Below are 14727 nucleotides of genomic sequence, written 5' to 3' on the forward strand. Positions count from 1 at the left end.
TTCCCGCCGGGGCTGCGGTCGGGCTCGTGTCCGCGGTCTGTTTGCAATCAGCCCCGGAGCCGCGTGAGGCCGGGCCCGGTGCCAGCCCCAGCCTGGAAAAGGGAGAGCGGGAGCGGCGGGAGGCAGAGCCGGGGAGCGCAGCCCGGCGAGCGGGGAGGCGGCAGCTGCCCGGCCCTGCCTGGGGCACAGCAGCCCCGGGGACACGGGGACACGGGGACACGGGGACATGGCCCGGCTGCTGCCGCTCCTGCTGCTCGCCGCCCTGGGCTGCGCCGCCCGGCCGGGCCGGCGGCCAGCGGCGGGGCACGACGGAGCTGACGGTAATCGCCACCCCCGGGACCCCTTCCCTCGGGGCGGGCACTGAGCGGGCCGGTCCGGCTGAGGGGCTCGGGGAGCCTCCTGCTGCTGGCCGCTGCTCCCGGTCCCAGCCCGGCCCCTCCAGCCCAGAGACCCGCGGCCAGGGGCTGCGCCAACCTGACGCTGGTCCTGGACAACTGGAAATTCGCCATCACGTCCCAGCTGCGGAACCTGCTGCTGGCGGACCACCAGAGCGTGCTGCCCGACTACGGCCGGTGAGGGGCCCTGCGGGGATATCTGGGGGCCCTGCGGGGATTTCTGGGGGTCCCCGTCCTCACCCGCCGCGCCCGCAGGATCCCGGCGCTGTCGGGGGCCCTGGACGAGCTGTACCGGGATTTCCGCGGCCTGAAGGAGCAGCTGGGCCGGCTCTCGGATCGCTTCGCCCACATCGAAGCCTCCGTGGAGCAGCTGAGCCGGGCCCGGGGCGCTGCAGCCGCCCCGCGCCGGGGAGGGATCGCCCCGAGCCCCCGCAGGGCCCCCGGGACCCCGCAGTGAGCGGGGCTCGCCCGGGCCGGGGCTCGGGCTGGGGGGCTGGGGCTGGGGGTATGGGCATGGCTTGGGGGGCTCAGCCTGGGGGTATGGGCATGGCTTGGGGGGCTCAGCCTGGGGGCACGGGCATGGCTTGGGGGGCTCAATCTGGGGGCACGGGCATGGCTTGGGGGGCTCAGCCTGGGGGCACGGGCATGGCTTGGGGGGCTCAGCCGGGCTGGGGGCAGTGGGGTTTGGCTTGGGGGGCTCAGGCTGGGGGCCAAAGAGGCATCGCTTTGCGGGGCTTCGGAAAGGCTTGAAGAGGCTCAGGCTGGGGGATGTAGGGACGTCACTTGGGGGACTCAGGGTTATCACTTGGGGGTCTCAAACCGGGAGACTCGGGGTCATCACTTGGGGGTTTCAAGTCGAGAGACTCAGGGCCATCACTTGGGAGTCTCAAACCCGGGGCTCAGGGTTATCACTTAGGGGTCTCAAGCCGGGGGGCTCAGGGTTATCACTTAGGGGTCCTAAGCCGGGGGGCTCAGGGTTATCATTTAGAGGTCTCAAGCCGGGGGGCTCGGGGTCATCACTTGGGGGTCTCAAGCCGGGGGGCTCAGGGTCATCACTTGGGGGTCTCAGCCAGACTTCTGGGAGTCCATCCTCGTGGGTCAGGGTTAGCTCGGGGGGGTCTCTGCCCCCCTCGGTGGTCGCACCCGGCCCCTCTTTCTATCAATAAAGCCGCTGCCGCCCGCACGCCTCGCTCCTTTCTCCCCGTGCCGGGATTTGGGGGGGGGGTCACCCACGGGGCCCGTCCCGGTACCGACCCCGGGAGCCGCCCCCGCCCGCGCCGCTTTACGGCCTGTCGTAAACTCCCCCCCGCCCATTGCGGCGGCCGCCGCGCAGCCGTAAAGCGGAGCCGCCCGCGCCCCCCGCCCGGTACCCGCGGCCCCTCCGGGAGGGACGGGGGGGCGGGATGGGGGGACAGACCGGGGGCTTGGGGGGGGCTGTGGGGCGGGGCTGGGGCTGGGGAGGGGCTGCCGGTGCAGCTGGGCCTGGGGGGGGCTGGGGGGCTCAGTGTGGGGGGGGCTGTGGGACAGGGTCTGGGGTACAAGGTCTGAGGTGTGGGGGGGTCGGGGATGGGTCTGGAGGGTTTGGGGTACAAGGTCTGCGGTGTGGGGGGTCAGGGGTGGGTCTGGAGGGTCTGGGGTACAAGGTCTGAGGTGTGGGGGGTCGGGGGTGGGTCTGGGGTACAAGGTCTGAGGTGTGGGGGGTCAGGGGTGGGTCTGGAGGGTCTGGGGTACAATGTCTGAGGTGTGGGGGGTCGGGGGTGGGTCTGGAGGGTTTGGGGTACAATGTCTGAGGTGTGGGGGGTCGGGGGTGGGTCTGGAGGGTCTGGGGTACAAGGTCTGAGGTGTGGGGGGTCGGGGGTGGGTCTGGAGGGTTTGGGGTACAAGGTCTGAGGTGTGGGGGGGTCGGGGATGGGTCTGGAGGGTCTGGGGTACAATGTCTGAGGTGTGGGGGGTCGGGGGTGGGTCTGGAGGGTCTGGGGTACAAGGTCTGAGGTGTGGGGGGTCGGGGGTGGGTCTGGAGGGTTTGGGGTACAAGGTCTGAGGTGGGGGGGGTCTGGGAGCTGTGGAGGTGGGAATGGAGGGGCTGAGGTTGATGCTTGGGAGGGGGCTGCTTGTGGGGCTGGGCCTGGGGGTCTCATTCGGGGGGGAAGGGGCTGTGGGGCACAGGGGTGTGTCACCACACGCTGCCCACCGCTCGGGGGTCCCGGCTCAGCCCCTCACACCTCGCTGCCCCTCCCCACATGCCCAGGCCGGCACCATGGCGCAGGTGGGGCACAGGGTGGATTACCTGGCCGGATTCTGCTGCCCGGTGGGGGGGCTGGTGGCGGGCAAGCCGCGGGTGCTGTGCCACGAGAACGAGATCTACCTCTCCAACGGCACCGAGTTCGTCTACGTGTACGACCAGGAGGGCAAAGTGCTCAAGGTGAGGGGCTTGGCGGGGTGGGGGGGGGTTCACTGTGTCCCCCTCCCATGGGGACACCCCCTAGACATGTCCCCACTGCCTATCCCTGGATTCCCTCCGTCAGCATCCAACAAGCAAACCCTACAAGCAGCACCCTTTGCTTTGGGCTTTGTTGGGGTTTGGGGGTGCTGGCAGCTGGCCCCTCTCCCAGTGCTGTGGGACACGTTGGATCAGCCTCCACAGGCTCGTTCCCCTCAGCACAGGGGCTTCTCTCCCCTCTCCCCCCAGGCCTGGCTGCTGTCCCTGCTGTCACAGCGCCCTGACTGACATGCTGCTGCTTTGTTAATTTGTTCTGATTATCATTTCTAAGAAATCCACCGCTGTAAGAGCGGGATCTGCCTCCCACACTGTGCTCCCGCTTGGCAAAGTAGAGCACGTACCCTGCTCCCTGTTTTCCTTCCCCTCAGGGAGCGGGAACGACAGGCTGCCTCAGCCCCTGTCCCACCCCCCGCCCGGGAACACCCAGCGGGGTGCTGCCCAGGGATCCGTTTGTCCCTGGAAATCGCTTCGGATCCCCCTCTGCAGGGAGCCACCCTGTCCCTGCCACCCCTGCGGCTGCCGTGGGAGGTGACATTTGCTCGTGTCCCCCCTGCCAGGCTGTGTTCCGCTGCCCCGACCAGGTGTGGCACGTGGAGCTGCTGCCCCAGCCCCGGCAGCTCTACATCCTGTGTGCCCACAGCGGGATCTACTGCGTGTCCCTGGAGCAGCAGAGCAGGTGAGCAGGGGTGACCCCGTCCCTGGGCTCCCGGGGCTGCCCTGCCTGCCACGGGAAACGTGAGGCTCTGGATCCATCTCTGCCGTGCTAAAAGCTCTCCTGCAGGAGTTCACTTCCCAGAGCCAGGCAGAGAGGCGGCCAAGGGACACGCTGGCTTCTCCCCACGGCTTGGCTCAGAGCTCTTCCCTGTTTTCCCAAAGGTTAATGGAGCAGACGGACGGCGACGGCCAAGAAAGCAACGGCCCTTCCGGCGTCTTCCCGGTGGAAGCGGACGCCTGCATCTTCCCTGACGCCAGCCTGAGCATGTTCACCCTGCTCAGCACCTTCGTCATCACGCTGGCCCAGGACGAGGGCAAGTGGTGGATGCGGCTGCACGAGCTGCCGCGCCCGGAGCAGGACGGGCCCCCGTACCGGCAGGTCAGCCAGGTGGAGTTCTGCCCCGGGAGCCCGCCCGGGGAGCCGGGGGACGCGCCGCCCTCCTGCTTCCTGCCCGTGCTGTGCTGCGCGGCCGCGCCCGGCACCCAGGGGCTCTGGTGCTCGGGGGGCTTCGTGCTGGAGGAGCCCCTCTTCAGCCTCCTCTTCGGCATCGACGTGGCCATGCTGGAGTCGCCCATGATCCTGTGCGGCTTCCCGGACGGGCAGCTCTGCTCCGTGCCCCTCAAAGCCCTCAGCTCCTCGCCCGCCGCCGACGGCTGCCGCGACGTGTCCGCGCCGGCGCCGCCCGTGAAGATCCTGCACCACCTGGAGGAGCCCATCGTGTTCATCGGGGCGCTGCGCACCGACCGCCGCGCGGCCGACGACGACGAGGACGGCGAGGAGGGCGAGCCGCCCGCGGGCGAGCCCGGCTGTGACTGCGTGGTGGCCGTGGGCCACTACGGGAAGATGGTGGCGGTGAAGGCGGATCAGCGGGAGGAGGCCACGGTGCCGGAGCTCAGGGAATATTACCTGCGGGGGCCCATCCTGTGCGCGGCCTGCGGCAGCGGCTCCCGCATGTACTACAGCACCCACTCGGACATCTCCGCCGTCGACCTGGACAGGGCGGGCGACTCCTCGGACCCCGAGGACACGGAGAGTGGCGCCGGCGTGCTGCCCCCCGTGCTGTCCCCGGCCAGCCTGAGTATCTGTAGCGTCGTGGCTCTTTCCTTGTCCTCTCGGGCCTCGGAAGGTACTGGGGGCAGCGGGGTGGGATCCTGCCTCTCCTCTCTCTGCAGCTCCGTGTGGGTTGGGTGGGGCTCCATCTTTCATCCTTGTTGGCTCCTCTTGGTTTTGTCAGTTGGTCCTGTCCGTTGTGATTCCTGTTCTTCCCTGCCCATTCCCAGTCCCCCAGCTTGGCGTAACAGGAACTGGCCAGCTGTGGGCTCCCTCCAAAAAGGGGGTGTTCAATGCGCCTCTGGACTGGCTGCCCACAGAGCTGCCTGTGCCACCAGCAGGTGCCCTGTGTGACAGCTGGGTGCTGCTGGCCTTGGCTGGGGAGTGGCAGCACCGGGTGGTGCCCCTCTCAGGGGTCTGTGCATGAGCGGGGTGTGCTGTGGTGATCCGCGTCTGTCTCCATCATATCCCACTGCCCTGGGGAGGCAGTGCCATCCTGCTCCCTGTCCCCCCCACCTCAGCCATCCAGGAAGCCCCTGCTCCCTTCCTGGCCCCCGACCCGCCCTGTCTGTGCCTGCAGGGGAGTCGGAGCTCTTGGCCCTGTCGGCCAAGGGCCGCCTCGTGTCCTGTGGCCTGTGCAGCCCCGAGGAGCCAGACGTGGAGCTGACCCCTGCTGAGATCGGCCGGAGGATCAAGGAGCTGCTGTCGGGGATAGGGGACACTTCAGAGAGGTAAAGGTGGCACCAAAGCTGGGGGTTGTACAGGTCATTGCCAGTAATTATTTATGGAATCTCTGAGTGGTTTGGATAAGAGAGACCCCCATGGACAGGCACACCTTCCACTATCCCAGGTTGATCTGAGCCCCATCCAGCCTGGCCTGGAACACTTCTAGGGATCCAGGGACAGCCACAGCTTCTCTGGGCACCCTGTGCCAGGGCCTCACCACCCTCCCAGGGAACAATTCCTTCCCAATATCCCTACTAATCCTGCTTTCTGGCAGTGGGAAGCCATTCCTCTTTATCCTTCACTCAAGGCCCTTGTCCAAAGTACCTCTCCAGCTCCCTTGGAGCCCCTTTAGGCCCTGGAAGGGACCCTAATGTCTCTCTGGAGCCTTTTTTTCTCCAGGCTGAACACCCCTATTTCTCCTTGAGCTTTTCTCTTGGAAAACTGCTCCAGCATTTACCTTTCCTGGCTGGGAAGGCCCCCCAACCTCGATAATATAAAACCAGTGTTTGAGGGCAGCCCCCTCCCATGGCACAGCCACCCCCAGCGCTGTGGGCGGGCTGGCAGCGGCAGCCATGGCAGCAGAAGGTGGCACAGGCAGGGTGCCAGGCGCCTGCCACGCGTGCCAAGCCGGCAGTAACAGGCAGGGCAGGCACATGCCTCCATCCTCCATGGCTGGCTGTGTGTGGGGAGGGCTGTGAGCGAGCCCCCACCTCCATCCACAGGGGGATTCCTGAAGTGTGGCTGTCCACAGGGTCAGCTCTGATGGGAACCTGCATCTGTGGCTGCCATGGCAGAGAAGCTGGGGGTTTCCTGTGGTGGGATCATGCCAGGAGCAGCTCAACTTGGCAGCACAGCGCCATCCTGGCGTCCCTGCCGTTGTTTCATCCCTGTCACATTGTCCTTGCAGAGTGTCCTTCCTGAAGAAGGCCGTGGACCAGAGGAACCGAGCCCTGGCCAGCCTGAACCAGGTGATGAACGTGAGCGCAGCGCTGCTCTCCAGCCAGGAGGGCCACAAGCCCATCGCCTGCACCGTCACTGCCAACTGGAGCTGCCTCCTGCTCCAGGACACCGTCACCATCTCCTGCTTGCTGGAAAACTGCAGCGAGTACAGCCTGGAGGAGGGCTGGACCCTCTGTGTCCAGCTCCTGGCCAGCCCCTGTGCCTTAGAGGAGGAATCCATGGATTCGGCCACCACCTTCACCTTCCCCATTGACCAGCTGCTCCCTGGGAACAAGCGGGAGCTGACGCTGCCCCTCGGCCCCGCTGCGGACACCAAGCTGGACCTGCCTCTGACCATCTCCTGTGCCCTCTACTACAGTTTACGGGATATTTTGGGCAGCGGCTCCGACTCCTCCGAGGACCTGGATGACTTCCTGCCCGACGACTCGCCCCTGCTGTCCCCGGACAGAGAGGGGATCTGCCTGCCCCTCAGCCAATGCACCATTGACATGCTCCAGTGCCTCCATTTCGGGAGCAGCCCCCCCGGGCCCAGCGCCCCCCCTGCCCCCTCAGACCCTGTGGAGACCTTCCTCAAAGTGTCCCGGGAACAGACTGAACCCGAGGAGGGGAAAACCCCGGCAGAGGAGAACCTGCCCCCCTCGGCAGCATCCATCCGGGTGTCCTCGGAGCTGCTGAAAAACGCTCTCAAAACCTCGGAAACAGGTGGGTCCCTGGAGAGGAGCATCCCAGGAGTGACAGAGAGGCTCCTGGGGCGAGGGTGGCACTGTCACAACCCCTCTCTTGGGCGAGGAGGGCTGTGTGACCCCACTGCCCCACCACAGCCTTGGCACACGTGGCAGTGGCATGACTGAGCTCAGCATGTCCCAGCGTGGGGGGGGGTCCCTGCCCCTTCAGGGGCTGCCTCGGGCACACACTGTCAGCAGTGCCACATCTCTGCTCTGTCCTTTGGTCCTCAGATGTCCCACTTTGCTGTGCCACCCTGCGCTGGCTGCTGGCTGAGAACCCCGGGGCCGAGGCGCTGAGCAGCACAGAGGTGGCATCGGTGTGTGGCACGGCACCCGACGGTGGCCACGTCCAGCTGCTCGTCCGAGAGGCAAGGAATGGGTTAGCCCTGAGCCAAGGAATGGGTCAGCCTGCAGGGAAGCTCCCTGTCCCACAGAGCCAGCTCCTTGCTGGAGCCAGGGAGACGAGTGGGTGCATGGCCACGCCATTCTGCGCCCCTCCTCCAGGCTGGACAGGCAGCATCCCCAGTCCATTCTCCCTGTCCTGGGCTTCCCAAAGGCTGTGGTCATTTCCCTCCCTCTCCACAGGTTCCCATTTCTTTGGTTCTAGAAAATGCACTTGGATTTGGTTTGTAAATCCACCCCATGCAAAATTTCCCTCTAAAAGCACAGGGAAAACAGGGATTTCTGCCTAGCTGTCCTGCCTGACCCCACCTGAGGGGCCCCCAGGTACCTGGCACAGGTGGATTTGCACCTGAGAGCTCAGATGTCCCCAGGGTGATGAGTGACAGTGTTAATTCTGCCAGGGCTCACCTGGTAGCACCGGGCTGGAGGCAGCTGCTCCTGGGAGGAGTGGGAGGGATTGGGGGTGTCTGGAGCCTTCTGGGGAACCTGGTGCCTGTGGGAAGGGGTTCTGGCCTCCCACTGCCATCGAGGGTGGCAGTGACACTGCTCTCGCTGTCCAGGTGGCCATGAATGACCTGAGCCCTGCGGGTCCCATCCAGGCTGTGGAGATCCTGATGGAGAGCCCGTCCCTGGCCCACATGTGCAGGACACACCACGCCATCATCCGGCGCATACAGGTACCCCCCGGGGCAGGGGCACCCCAAAGTGACCCCAAACCCCCTGGAATGGAGCCTGGGGTGCAGTGGGGAGCGTTTCTGTGGCAGTGTGGTGTGACAGACCAGCACCACTGGGGTCCCCAGAGCTGGGGATCCCAGGTTGAGGGCTTGGGCTGCCCTGTGGCTGGGGCTCCCCAGGGCTCAGGGGGGTCCCTGTGGCTGGGGCTCTCCAGGGCTCAGACTCCCTGAGACTGGGAATTCCCAAGGTTGGGGCTCCCAGGATCTGAGGGCTGCTGGAGCTGTGGCTCCCGAGGCTGGGAGTCCTTGGGGCTGGGGCTCCCGGGACTGGGGTCCCTGGGGCTGGGTGTTGCCAGCTGCCCCAGCACCCTCCCTCCCCCCCTGCCTCCCTCGCACAGGCGCTGGTGCTGGAGCAGGCGGCGCAGGGCTCGGGGCCCCCCGACCTCCGCATGCAGTACCTGCGTCAGATCCAGGCCAACCACGAGGTGAGCCCCCCGATCCCTCCCCGAGGGGACCCCACCACCAGCCCGTCCCTCACCCCGCACCCCCTCCCGCAGATGCTGCTGAAGGAGGCGCAGACCCTGCGGGACCAGCCCCCCCTGGGTGAGGAGGGTGCTGAGGGCTCTGCCACGGCCGAGAAGCTCCTGAACATCTACCGGCAGCTGCGGAACCCCAGCCTGGTCCTGCTGTGAGCGGGGGGCGGCCAGCCCGCCCCAAACCCCGCCGGCCGGGGTGGGGGCCCACGGGAGAGCCCCCCACCCCACCCCACCCCACCCGAGCAGGAGCTGGGCGGGGGGTGTGTCTGTGCGTGTTTCGTGGTCGTGTTGTCGGCAGCACCGGGGGGTCTCGGGGCTCCGGTGGCGGAGCGGGGGCTCCTGGGCTGGCCCAGCCCTGCCCCGCCGCCCCCCAGCCCGGCCAGGCCGGGGCAGCCCCCCGGGGCTGCGCTGTCTTGTGGATCCGTGGTAGTGTAGTGGCCGTGCCGTGCCGTGCCGAGCCGGGCCGGCCGCGGGCTGAGCCCCCCCCGAGCCGCCTTCAGGATCAGGACAAACAGGGTGCTGTGCCCGGGGGAGCCCCGTTTTCTGCTGGGCAGGGGAGGGGGTCTCCGCTCCCCCGTTGTTTCTATAAATGATCTCGTATCTCCATGCTGGTGCGGCGTGGTCCGGCCCCGGCCCCTCCCGCACCTCTCCACTGTCTGTAACTCTGTCGTCTGCCATGAAAACGATCCTGTTGCTCACCCCGTGCCTGGCTCTGTTCCTTTCCATCCTCCCCGAGGGTCCTGGCAGCTCTCGGGGTGGGGGTCTCGCACTGCCACCCCTCTGCTCCCCCAGCCTGGCAGAGGAGCAACCCCCTCGGGCTCCTGCAGTGGCTTTGCTTTGCTGACCCCCCCCCCCCCCCATCCCGTGTGGCACCCCTGGGGTTCCCTGCATCCCACTGACCCCCGGATCATTCCTTCCCATGGGGTTTGGGCGCTCCTGGGAGGGAAACGGGGCTGGATGGGAAGGAGGAGGCGGCGCTGCCCCGTGTGATCCAGGTGACTTTAATGCCATGAGTCGCAGGGGTGGGGGCACAGCTGCCAGGGACAGGCGGGTGCCCGTGGGCAGAGGTGGCTGTGGGGGTGTCCGGGGGTCAGTACTCCCAGAGCGTGGCCCGCAGCACGGACTCGCTGTCGGCACGCAGGGTCCCCGCGGGGTCCCCGCGCAGGTACCGCCCGTTCTTCCCTTTGATGGCCACGCGGCCCCGCTCTCGGAACTCGAAGAAGAAATCCTCGGACAGGTCCCCGTCGCTGCACACCGACCCGCTGCTCGCCACGTACCAGTACTTGCCCCCCTGGCCTGCAGGGAGCCCCGGGGGGGTCAGTGCAGGCCGGATGGACCCTCCAGGCTACCCAACCCCATAGCCCCCCCCACCCACCTTGGATCTGGTAGGCGCCGTCGCTGAAGCTGATGTGGAAGACGTCGTAGACGGAGCGGTTGGAGTCGAGCAGGTTGGAGCCCCGGTGGTAGCAGACGAAGCCGTGCTCCCCCCGCAGCACCAGCATCGGGCGGTTGATCAGCTTCAGAGTGAACTCCTCATCCTCCCCTGCGCAGCACGTGGCCCTCAGCACCCCGGGGCGCCCCCCGGCCTCCCTGTACCCCCCAAAAACTCACCCACGGTGTCGCTGACAGCCGCCAGCTGCCCGTTCCTCTTGGTGCAGACGTAGCGGCCGTTGCTGGCGCGCAGGGCCACGCGCCGCCCGCGCCACTCGATGTCAAACATGGTGTTGGCAGCGCTGGTGACAGAGACACACCGTGAGTTGGGGGTGCCCGTGTCCCCCCAAACCATCTCTCCAGCCCACGCTGCAGCCTCACTCACATTTCGGTGGCCACGGCCTGGATGCCCCCGTGGGCCACCAGGGTCCAGTAGCTGCCAGTGTTGGTGTGGAGGCTGCACTTGTTGGTGTCGCGGTCGATCTGCAGCTGGAAGGTTTCGTGGTTCAGCTCCTCATCCTGGTTTGCCGAGACATTCACACCTGGGGGGAGAGTGGATGTTGGTGCTGGTCCTGCGCTGGACATGAGCACTGGTCACACTCCAGCCGTCAGCGCCACTCCTGGTCCAGCAGCCAGCCCTGGTCCCTCTCTGACTGCCAGCACTGGTCCTGTCCTGGCGCTGGGCAGCAGCCCCAGTCTGGCCATGGTCACCGATCCCACTTTGGCACTAGTCCTGCTCCAGTCATCCTGAGTGACCCCACTCTGGCCATTGTCAACAATCCCAATCCAGCCACAGGCACCGATCCAACAACAGCCATTGTCACCAGTCCTACTCGGGCCATCAGTTCCAGTCCAGCCCATTGTCACTGTCCCATTCCAGCCATGGGTATCGGTTCCACTCTGTTGGCCACTGTCACCAAAACCGCTGTGTCCATGCTCACTGCTCCCGCTGTGGCCATTGGCAGTGATCCTGCTCTGGCCATCAGCACCAATCCCATTCCAGCCATTGTCCCACTCCAACCATCACCTCTGCTGCCCCACGGCCGCCCTCCCCCCAAATCCTCCTGCGAACAATTGTGCTAATTGGGCTGGTTAATCAGCTTGTCACCACCATGTCCATCTGGTCACAAACCCCTATTTATAGCTGGTCCCCCTCGTCACCGGGCACTAAGCTGCTTGGCACAGGGGTGGCACTGTCCCTGGGGGGCACCTGTGGGCGAGTGGGGTCCTTTGGGTCTCAAACAAGGGGTTCTGCTCACCTGTGGGCACGCCCGCTGGCTCTACACACGTGTGCACACAGGACATCGTGTGTGGTGTGCACAGGCACACGTGTGGACCTGTGCACACACAGAGCATGGCACACCTGTGTGTGTGCGTGCACGTACACACCTGTGCACACCCACAGCCCTGCACACGTTCACACACACAGCCCTGCACATGCACACACGTGTGTACACACGCACCCACGCCTTCCCCCCCAGCCCTGCCCGCCCCACAGCTGCTCCCACTCCATCCTCACTGACCTCAGCCCCCCCAGGCAGACAGGACCCCGCGTGTCTCTCTCCAGCAGCCAGGTTGGGGTCCCCCATGTCCCCAGGATGCGACTGAAGGATCCCCCCCAGGCAGGCACAGCGCTGTGGGGTTGCTACTGTGGGGTCTGCCCTGGGGTGGGGGTTCCAGGGGTGCTCCCACGGAGCTGTGGGTGCGTGGGGGTCCCTGGGTGGGCAGGGAGCGGGCGGGCGGTGCGGAGAGCTCTTACCCTGCCGGATGGAGACATATCTGCCATTGGCCGCCGTGAACACCACCTGGGGGTGACTCTCCTCCAGGTCAAAGAGTTCATCTTTGCCCGGCTTGGAGCTGCGGCCGGATTTGAGGGTGCCGGTGGGCCCGGTGGGCGCCAGGTACTTCCCGTCGCAGTCTTTGAACGCCAACTTGCCGGCCTTGAACTCGAGGGTGTAGCCGGTGCCAGCGCCGGGCTCGGGCACCAGGGTGCCATCGCAGCGCAGGTAGCGCTCGTCGGCCGTGCGCAGGCTGTACTTCTTGTCCTGGAAGCAGAGGGTGATGAGCGCGTCCACCCCCCACGGCAGGTTGCTGTCGGTGGCGATCTCGTCCTCGTGGGCGCTCAGGTGGGCGTAGCGGCGGCGGCTGACGCTCAGCAGGTTGGCCTGGGGGTGCATGGCCAGGTGCACGGTCCAGAGCTCGCCCTCGGTCACGCTGGGGGCGAAGCAGGACAGCCGGTCCTCGCGGCCCCCGAAGAAGCGGCGGTGCGGGGCCGACTGCAGCGCCCAGCGCCCGTCCGACTGCGTGATGATGCTGAAGCCTTCGTCCCGGCCCGGCTGCTCCGCCTCGCAGCGCACCTTCCCGTCCTTGTCGGCGCCCAGGTACCGGCCCAGGTGGCTCTTGAGGAAGACGATGGAGCTGTCGGCTTCATCCTGCTCCAGCGTCCAGATCTGCTTGCGCTTGAGGCTGGGCGCCGAGGCGTTCACCTTGTAGCCGAAGCTCTCCGCCGTCAGGTACCGGCTCTCGCAGTTGATCAGTCCGAACTGGATCTTCAGCACCTGGTGGATCCCATTCGTTGGCATCTTCCCCCGGGGGCCGGCGGGGGCTCCCCGGCGCTGCCGAGCCCGGGCGTCGCGGCGGGGCCGGACGGAGCGCCCGCGGCGGGGGCGGCTGCGCTGCCCCGGACCCAGGAGCGGGACGGGGGCCCGGGGGTCTGCGACCCGTTCGCTGACCCGCAGGTGGGATTAGAGACCGGCCGGGTTGCGATGGGCACCGGGGGCGCCCGGGCGAGGGGGCACCGCGGCAGCCCCCGGCCACGCCACCGTCCCTCGCCGCGGCCCCGTCCTGCTGTGGCGGAGCCGCGGGTGGAAAACTTGGGTGGGAACCCGATCCGGGCCGGCGTATCCGTTCCGATCCCGGCGGGTTAAGGTTACCGGCCCCTCTGATTCAGCAGCGGGTCACCTCCAGCCGCGCCGCCTCCCGGCCAGCCCCTAAGCGCCTTTTCCAATTAGCCAGGCATTTTGATTAGTGTAAACCTTTTATCCTGCTTTGGGGCCCTTGGCCTCCATCTGTCCTGCGGCCCCAAATCCCTCCTGCAGCTGGGGATCGGGGTCACGGACGACCCCAAGCCCCCAGAGCCAACCCCCGGGGCGTGGGCTCCTTCTCGGCTGAGGCCGCCTGGAACTCATGACAGGGATGAGGGCTCGGCCCCTTGGCGGGGACAGGAGAGGATGGGGGCGTGGGGGGCAGGAGGGGACAGCGCTGAAGGAGACAGTTCCCACTCCAACCCCAGCCCTGCTGGGACCCCCCAGCTGGGGAAGGCGCAGCCACTGGGACCCCCGGCCTGGGCCACGCTCCACTGGGGGCACCTGGGGACAGGCAGGGACGGGCTGTGTCACCGCCGGGCCCCCCGAAGTGCCGCGACCCCCGTGCCGGGTCTGGCCGTGCCGCGGCGATGCCGCACCGGCTCCCGCCGCCATCCCCCCGGCCCCGCGGCTCCGGTGTCAGCCCGGTGCCGGTTATTGTTCCCGCACACAGCCCCAGCTTTGGTTGCTCATGACTTTTTCATGCCGGGCCGGCTCTGCCCGCGCCGGGGGGTGCCGAGGCCCCCCGAGCCGCGACACCCGAGCCTGTAACTGACCCCCGAAACGGAGCCGGCTCGGCTTTCGGCCCACGCCGCGGGGGGAATAAGTGGGTCAGGGTCCTGGGGGGCCGTGGGCGGCGGGGTGCTCCCGGTGGGTGCCCGCCGGCACCTGCCCGGCAGCGCAGCCGGGAGCGGCATTTATACATCGCGGCCCCCCCTCGGCCCCCGGCGGGGTCAGGTTCCCCTCGGGGGGGCTCTGGGCGCTGTCCCACAGGAACAGCGTGTCCCTGGGGACAGACAGACCCCTCCCCACTGAGGGCTGCGGAGACCCGACATGCCCGTGACAACCCCTCTGGCCAGAGCACCGCGGGGGGCTGCGGTGGGTGACCCCCCGATTTCCAGGGGGGTCCCCAGTTCACTGCACTGCTGGGGGGCTGGCAGAGGGGAAGGGGGGAGTTCAGCTGTGCCCCACACGCCCGGGGGGGTCAGGCAGGGTCTTGGGGTGGGGGTCAGGAGGGTGTCGGGGTGCTGATGGGGGGAGCCCCTCCTGGTTTCCGTGCAGCGAGGGGTGCGGGGCTGTTGTGCTCCCCGGAGCCCCCAGGGTCTGACGGAGCTGGCAGAGGGATGGGGGAGCCTCAACTGTGCCCCAGCAGCCCGGGGGGGTCAGGGCAGGGGCTCGGGGGGTCCGCTGGGGGATCGGGAAGGGTATCGGGGGCCTGCGAGGTGGGACCCCCTCATCACCATCCCATCACTCCGCCCCTGCGAACGGACGGACGGACGGACGGACACACACCGGGCGGCGGGGCGGGACGGGGGTGGTTCCTTCCTCCTCCTCTTCCTCCTCCTCCTCCTCCTCTTCCTCCTCCTTTTCCTCCTCCTCGTCCTCCCGCCCCTGCCCCTCCCTGCCCGGCCCTGCCCTCCCTGAGTCACGGGTGGGGGCGGCCCACGCGGGGCGGCCCCGGTGCTGTGTCCGGGTGGGGGGTGCGGCCGGGGTGTCCCCCGGGGACCCGCGGCATGGGGGTGTCACCCG

The 14727-nt window shown here is 67.6% G+C and overlaps 2 protein-coding genes across 2 annotated transcripts; one reads left to right on the forward strand and one right to left on the reverse strand.

Annotated features, from left to right (window-relative positions):
• The first annotated feature begins 1646 nt into the window (after positions 1-1646).
• On the forward strand, positions 1647-9381 carry FAAP100 (FA core complex associated protein 100). The gene is made up of 10 exons (XM_072937124.1): positions 1647-1761; positions 2644-2817; positions 3453-3571; positions 3772-4736; positions 5241-5391; positions 6294-7048; positions 7303-7439; positions 8034-8150; positions 8546-8632; positions 8705-9381. Exons 2-10 carry the CDS (start codon positions 2653-2655, stop codon positions 8837-8839), a joined length of 2631 nt encoding a protein of 876 aa, XP_072793225.1. The 5' UTR covers positions 1647-1761; positions 2644-2652; the 3' UTR covers positions 8840-9381.
• A 287-nt stretch (positions 9382-9668) lies between these two features.
• FSCN2 (fascin actin-bundling protein 2, retinal) lies at positions 9669-14515 on the reverse strand. Its single transcript, XM_030287278.4, has 5 exons — positions 11874-14515; positions 10500-10656; positions 10295-10416; positions 10059-10226; positions 9669-9979 (listed from the first exon to the last, which is right to left on the reverse strand). Exons 1-5 carry the CDS (start codon positions 12694-12696, stop codon positions 9774-9776), a joined length of 1476 nt encoding a protein of 491 aa, XP_030143138.1. The 5' UTR covers positions 12697-14515; the 3' UTR covers positions 9669-9773.
• Positions 14516-14727: the final 212 nt, after the last annotated feature.

This window comes from Taeniopygia guttata, chromosome 18 (assembly GCF_048771995.1).
Source record: "Taeniopygia guttata chromosome 18, bTaeGut7.mat, whole genome shotgun sequence".
Taxonomy (NCBI): domain Eukaryota; kingdom Metazoa; phylum Chordata; class Aves; order Passeriformes; family Estrildidae; genus Taeniopygia; species Taeniopygia guttata.

Coding starts and splice junctions, on each gene's coding strand:
- FAAP100 (XM_072937124.1), top strand. CDS start 2,653: ATGGCGCAGGTGGGGCACAGGGTGGATTACCTGGCCGGATTCTGCTGC. Junction 3,572..3,771: donor TCCCTGGAGCAGCAGAGCAG/GTGAGCAGGGGT, acceptor GTTTTCCCAAAG/GTTAATGGAGCAGACGGACG. Junction 7,440..8,033: donor TCCAGCTGCTCGTCCGAGAG/GCAAGGAATGGG, acceptor CTCGCTGTCCAG/GTGGCCATGAATGACCTGAG.
- FSCN2 (XM_030287278.4), bottom strand. CDS start 12,696: ATGCCAACGAATGGGATCCACCAGGTGCTGAAGATCCAGTTCGGACTG. Junction 10,657..11,873: donor ATATGTCTCCATCCGGCAGG/GTAAGAGCTCTC, acceptor CTCTCCCCCCAG/GTGTGAATGTCTCGGCAAAC. Junction 10,417..10,499: donor CAGGCCGTGGCCACCGAAAT/GTGAGTGAGGCT, acceptor CTCTGTCACCAG/CGCTGCCAACACCATGTTTG.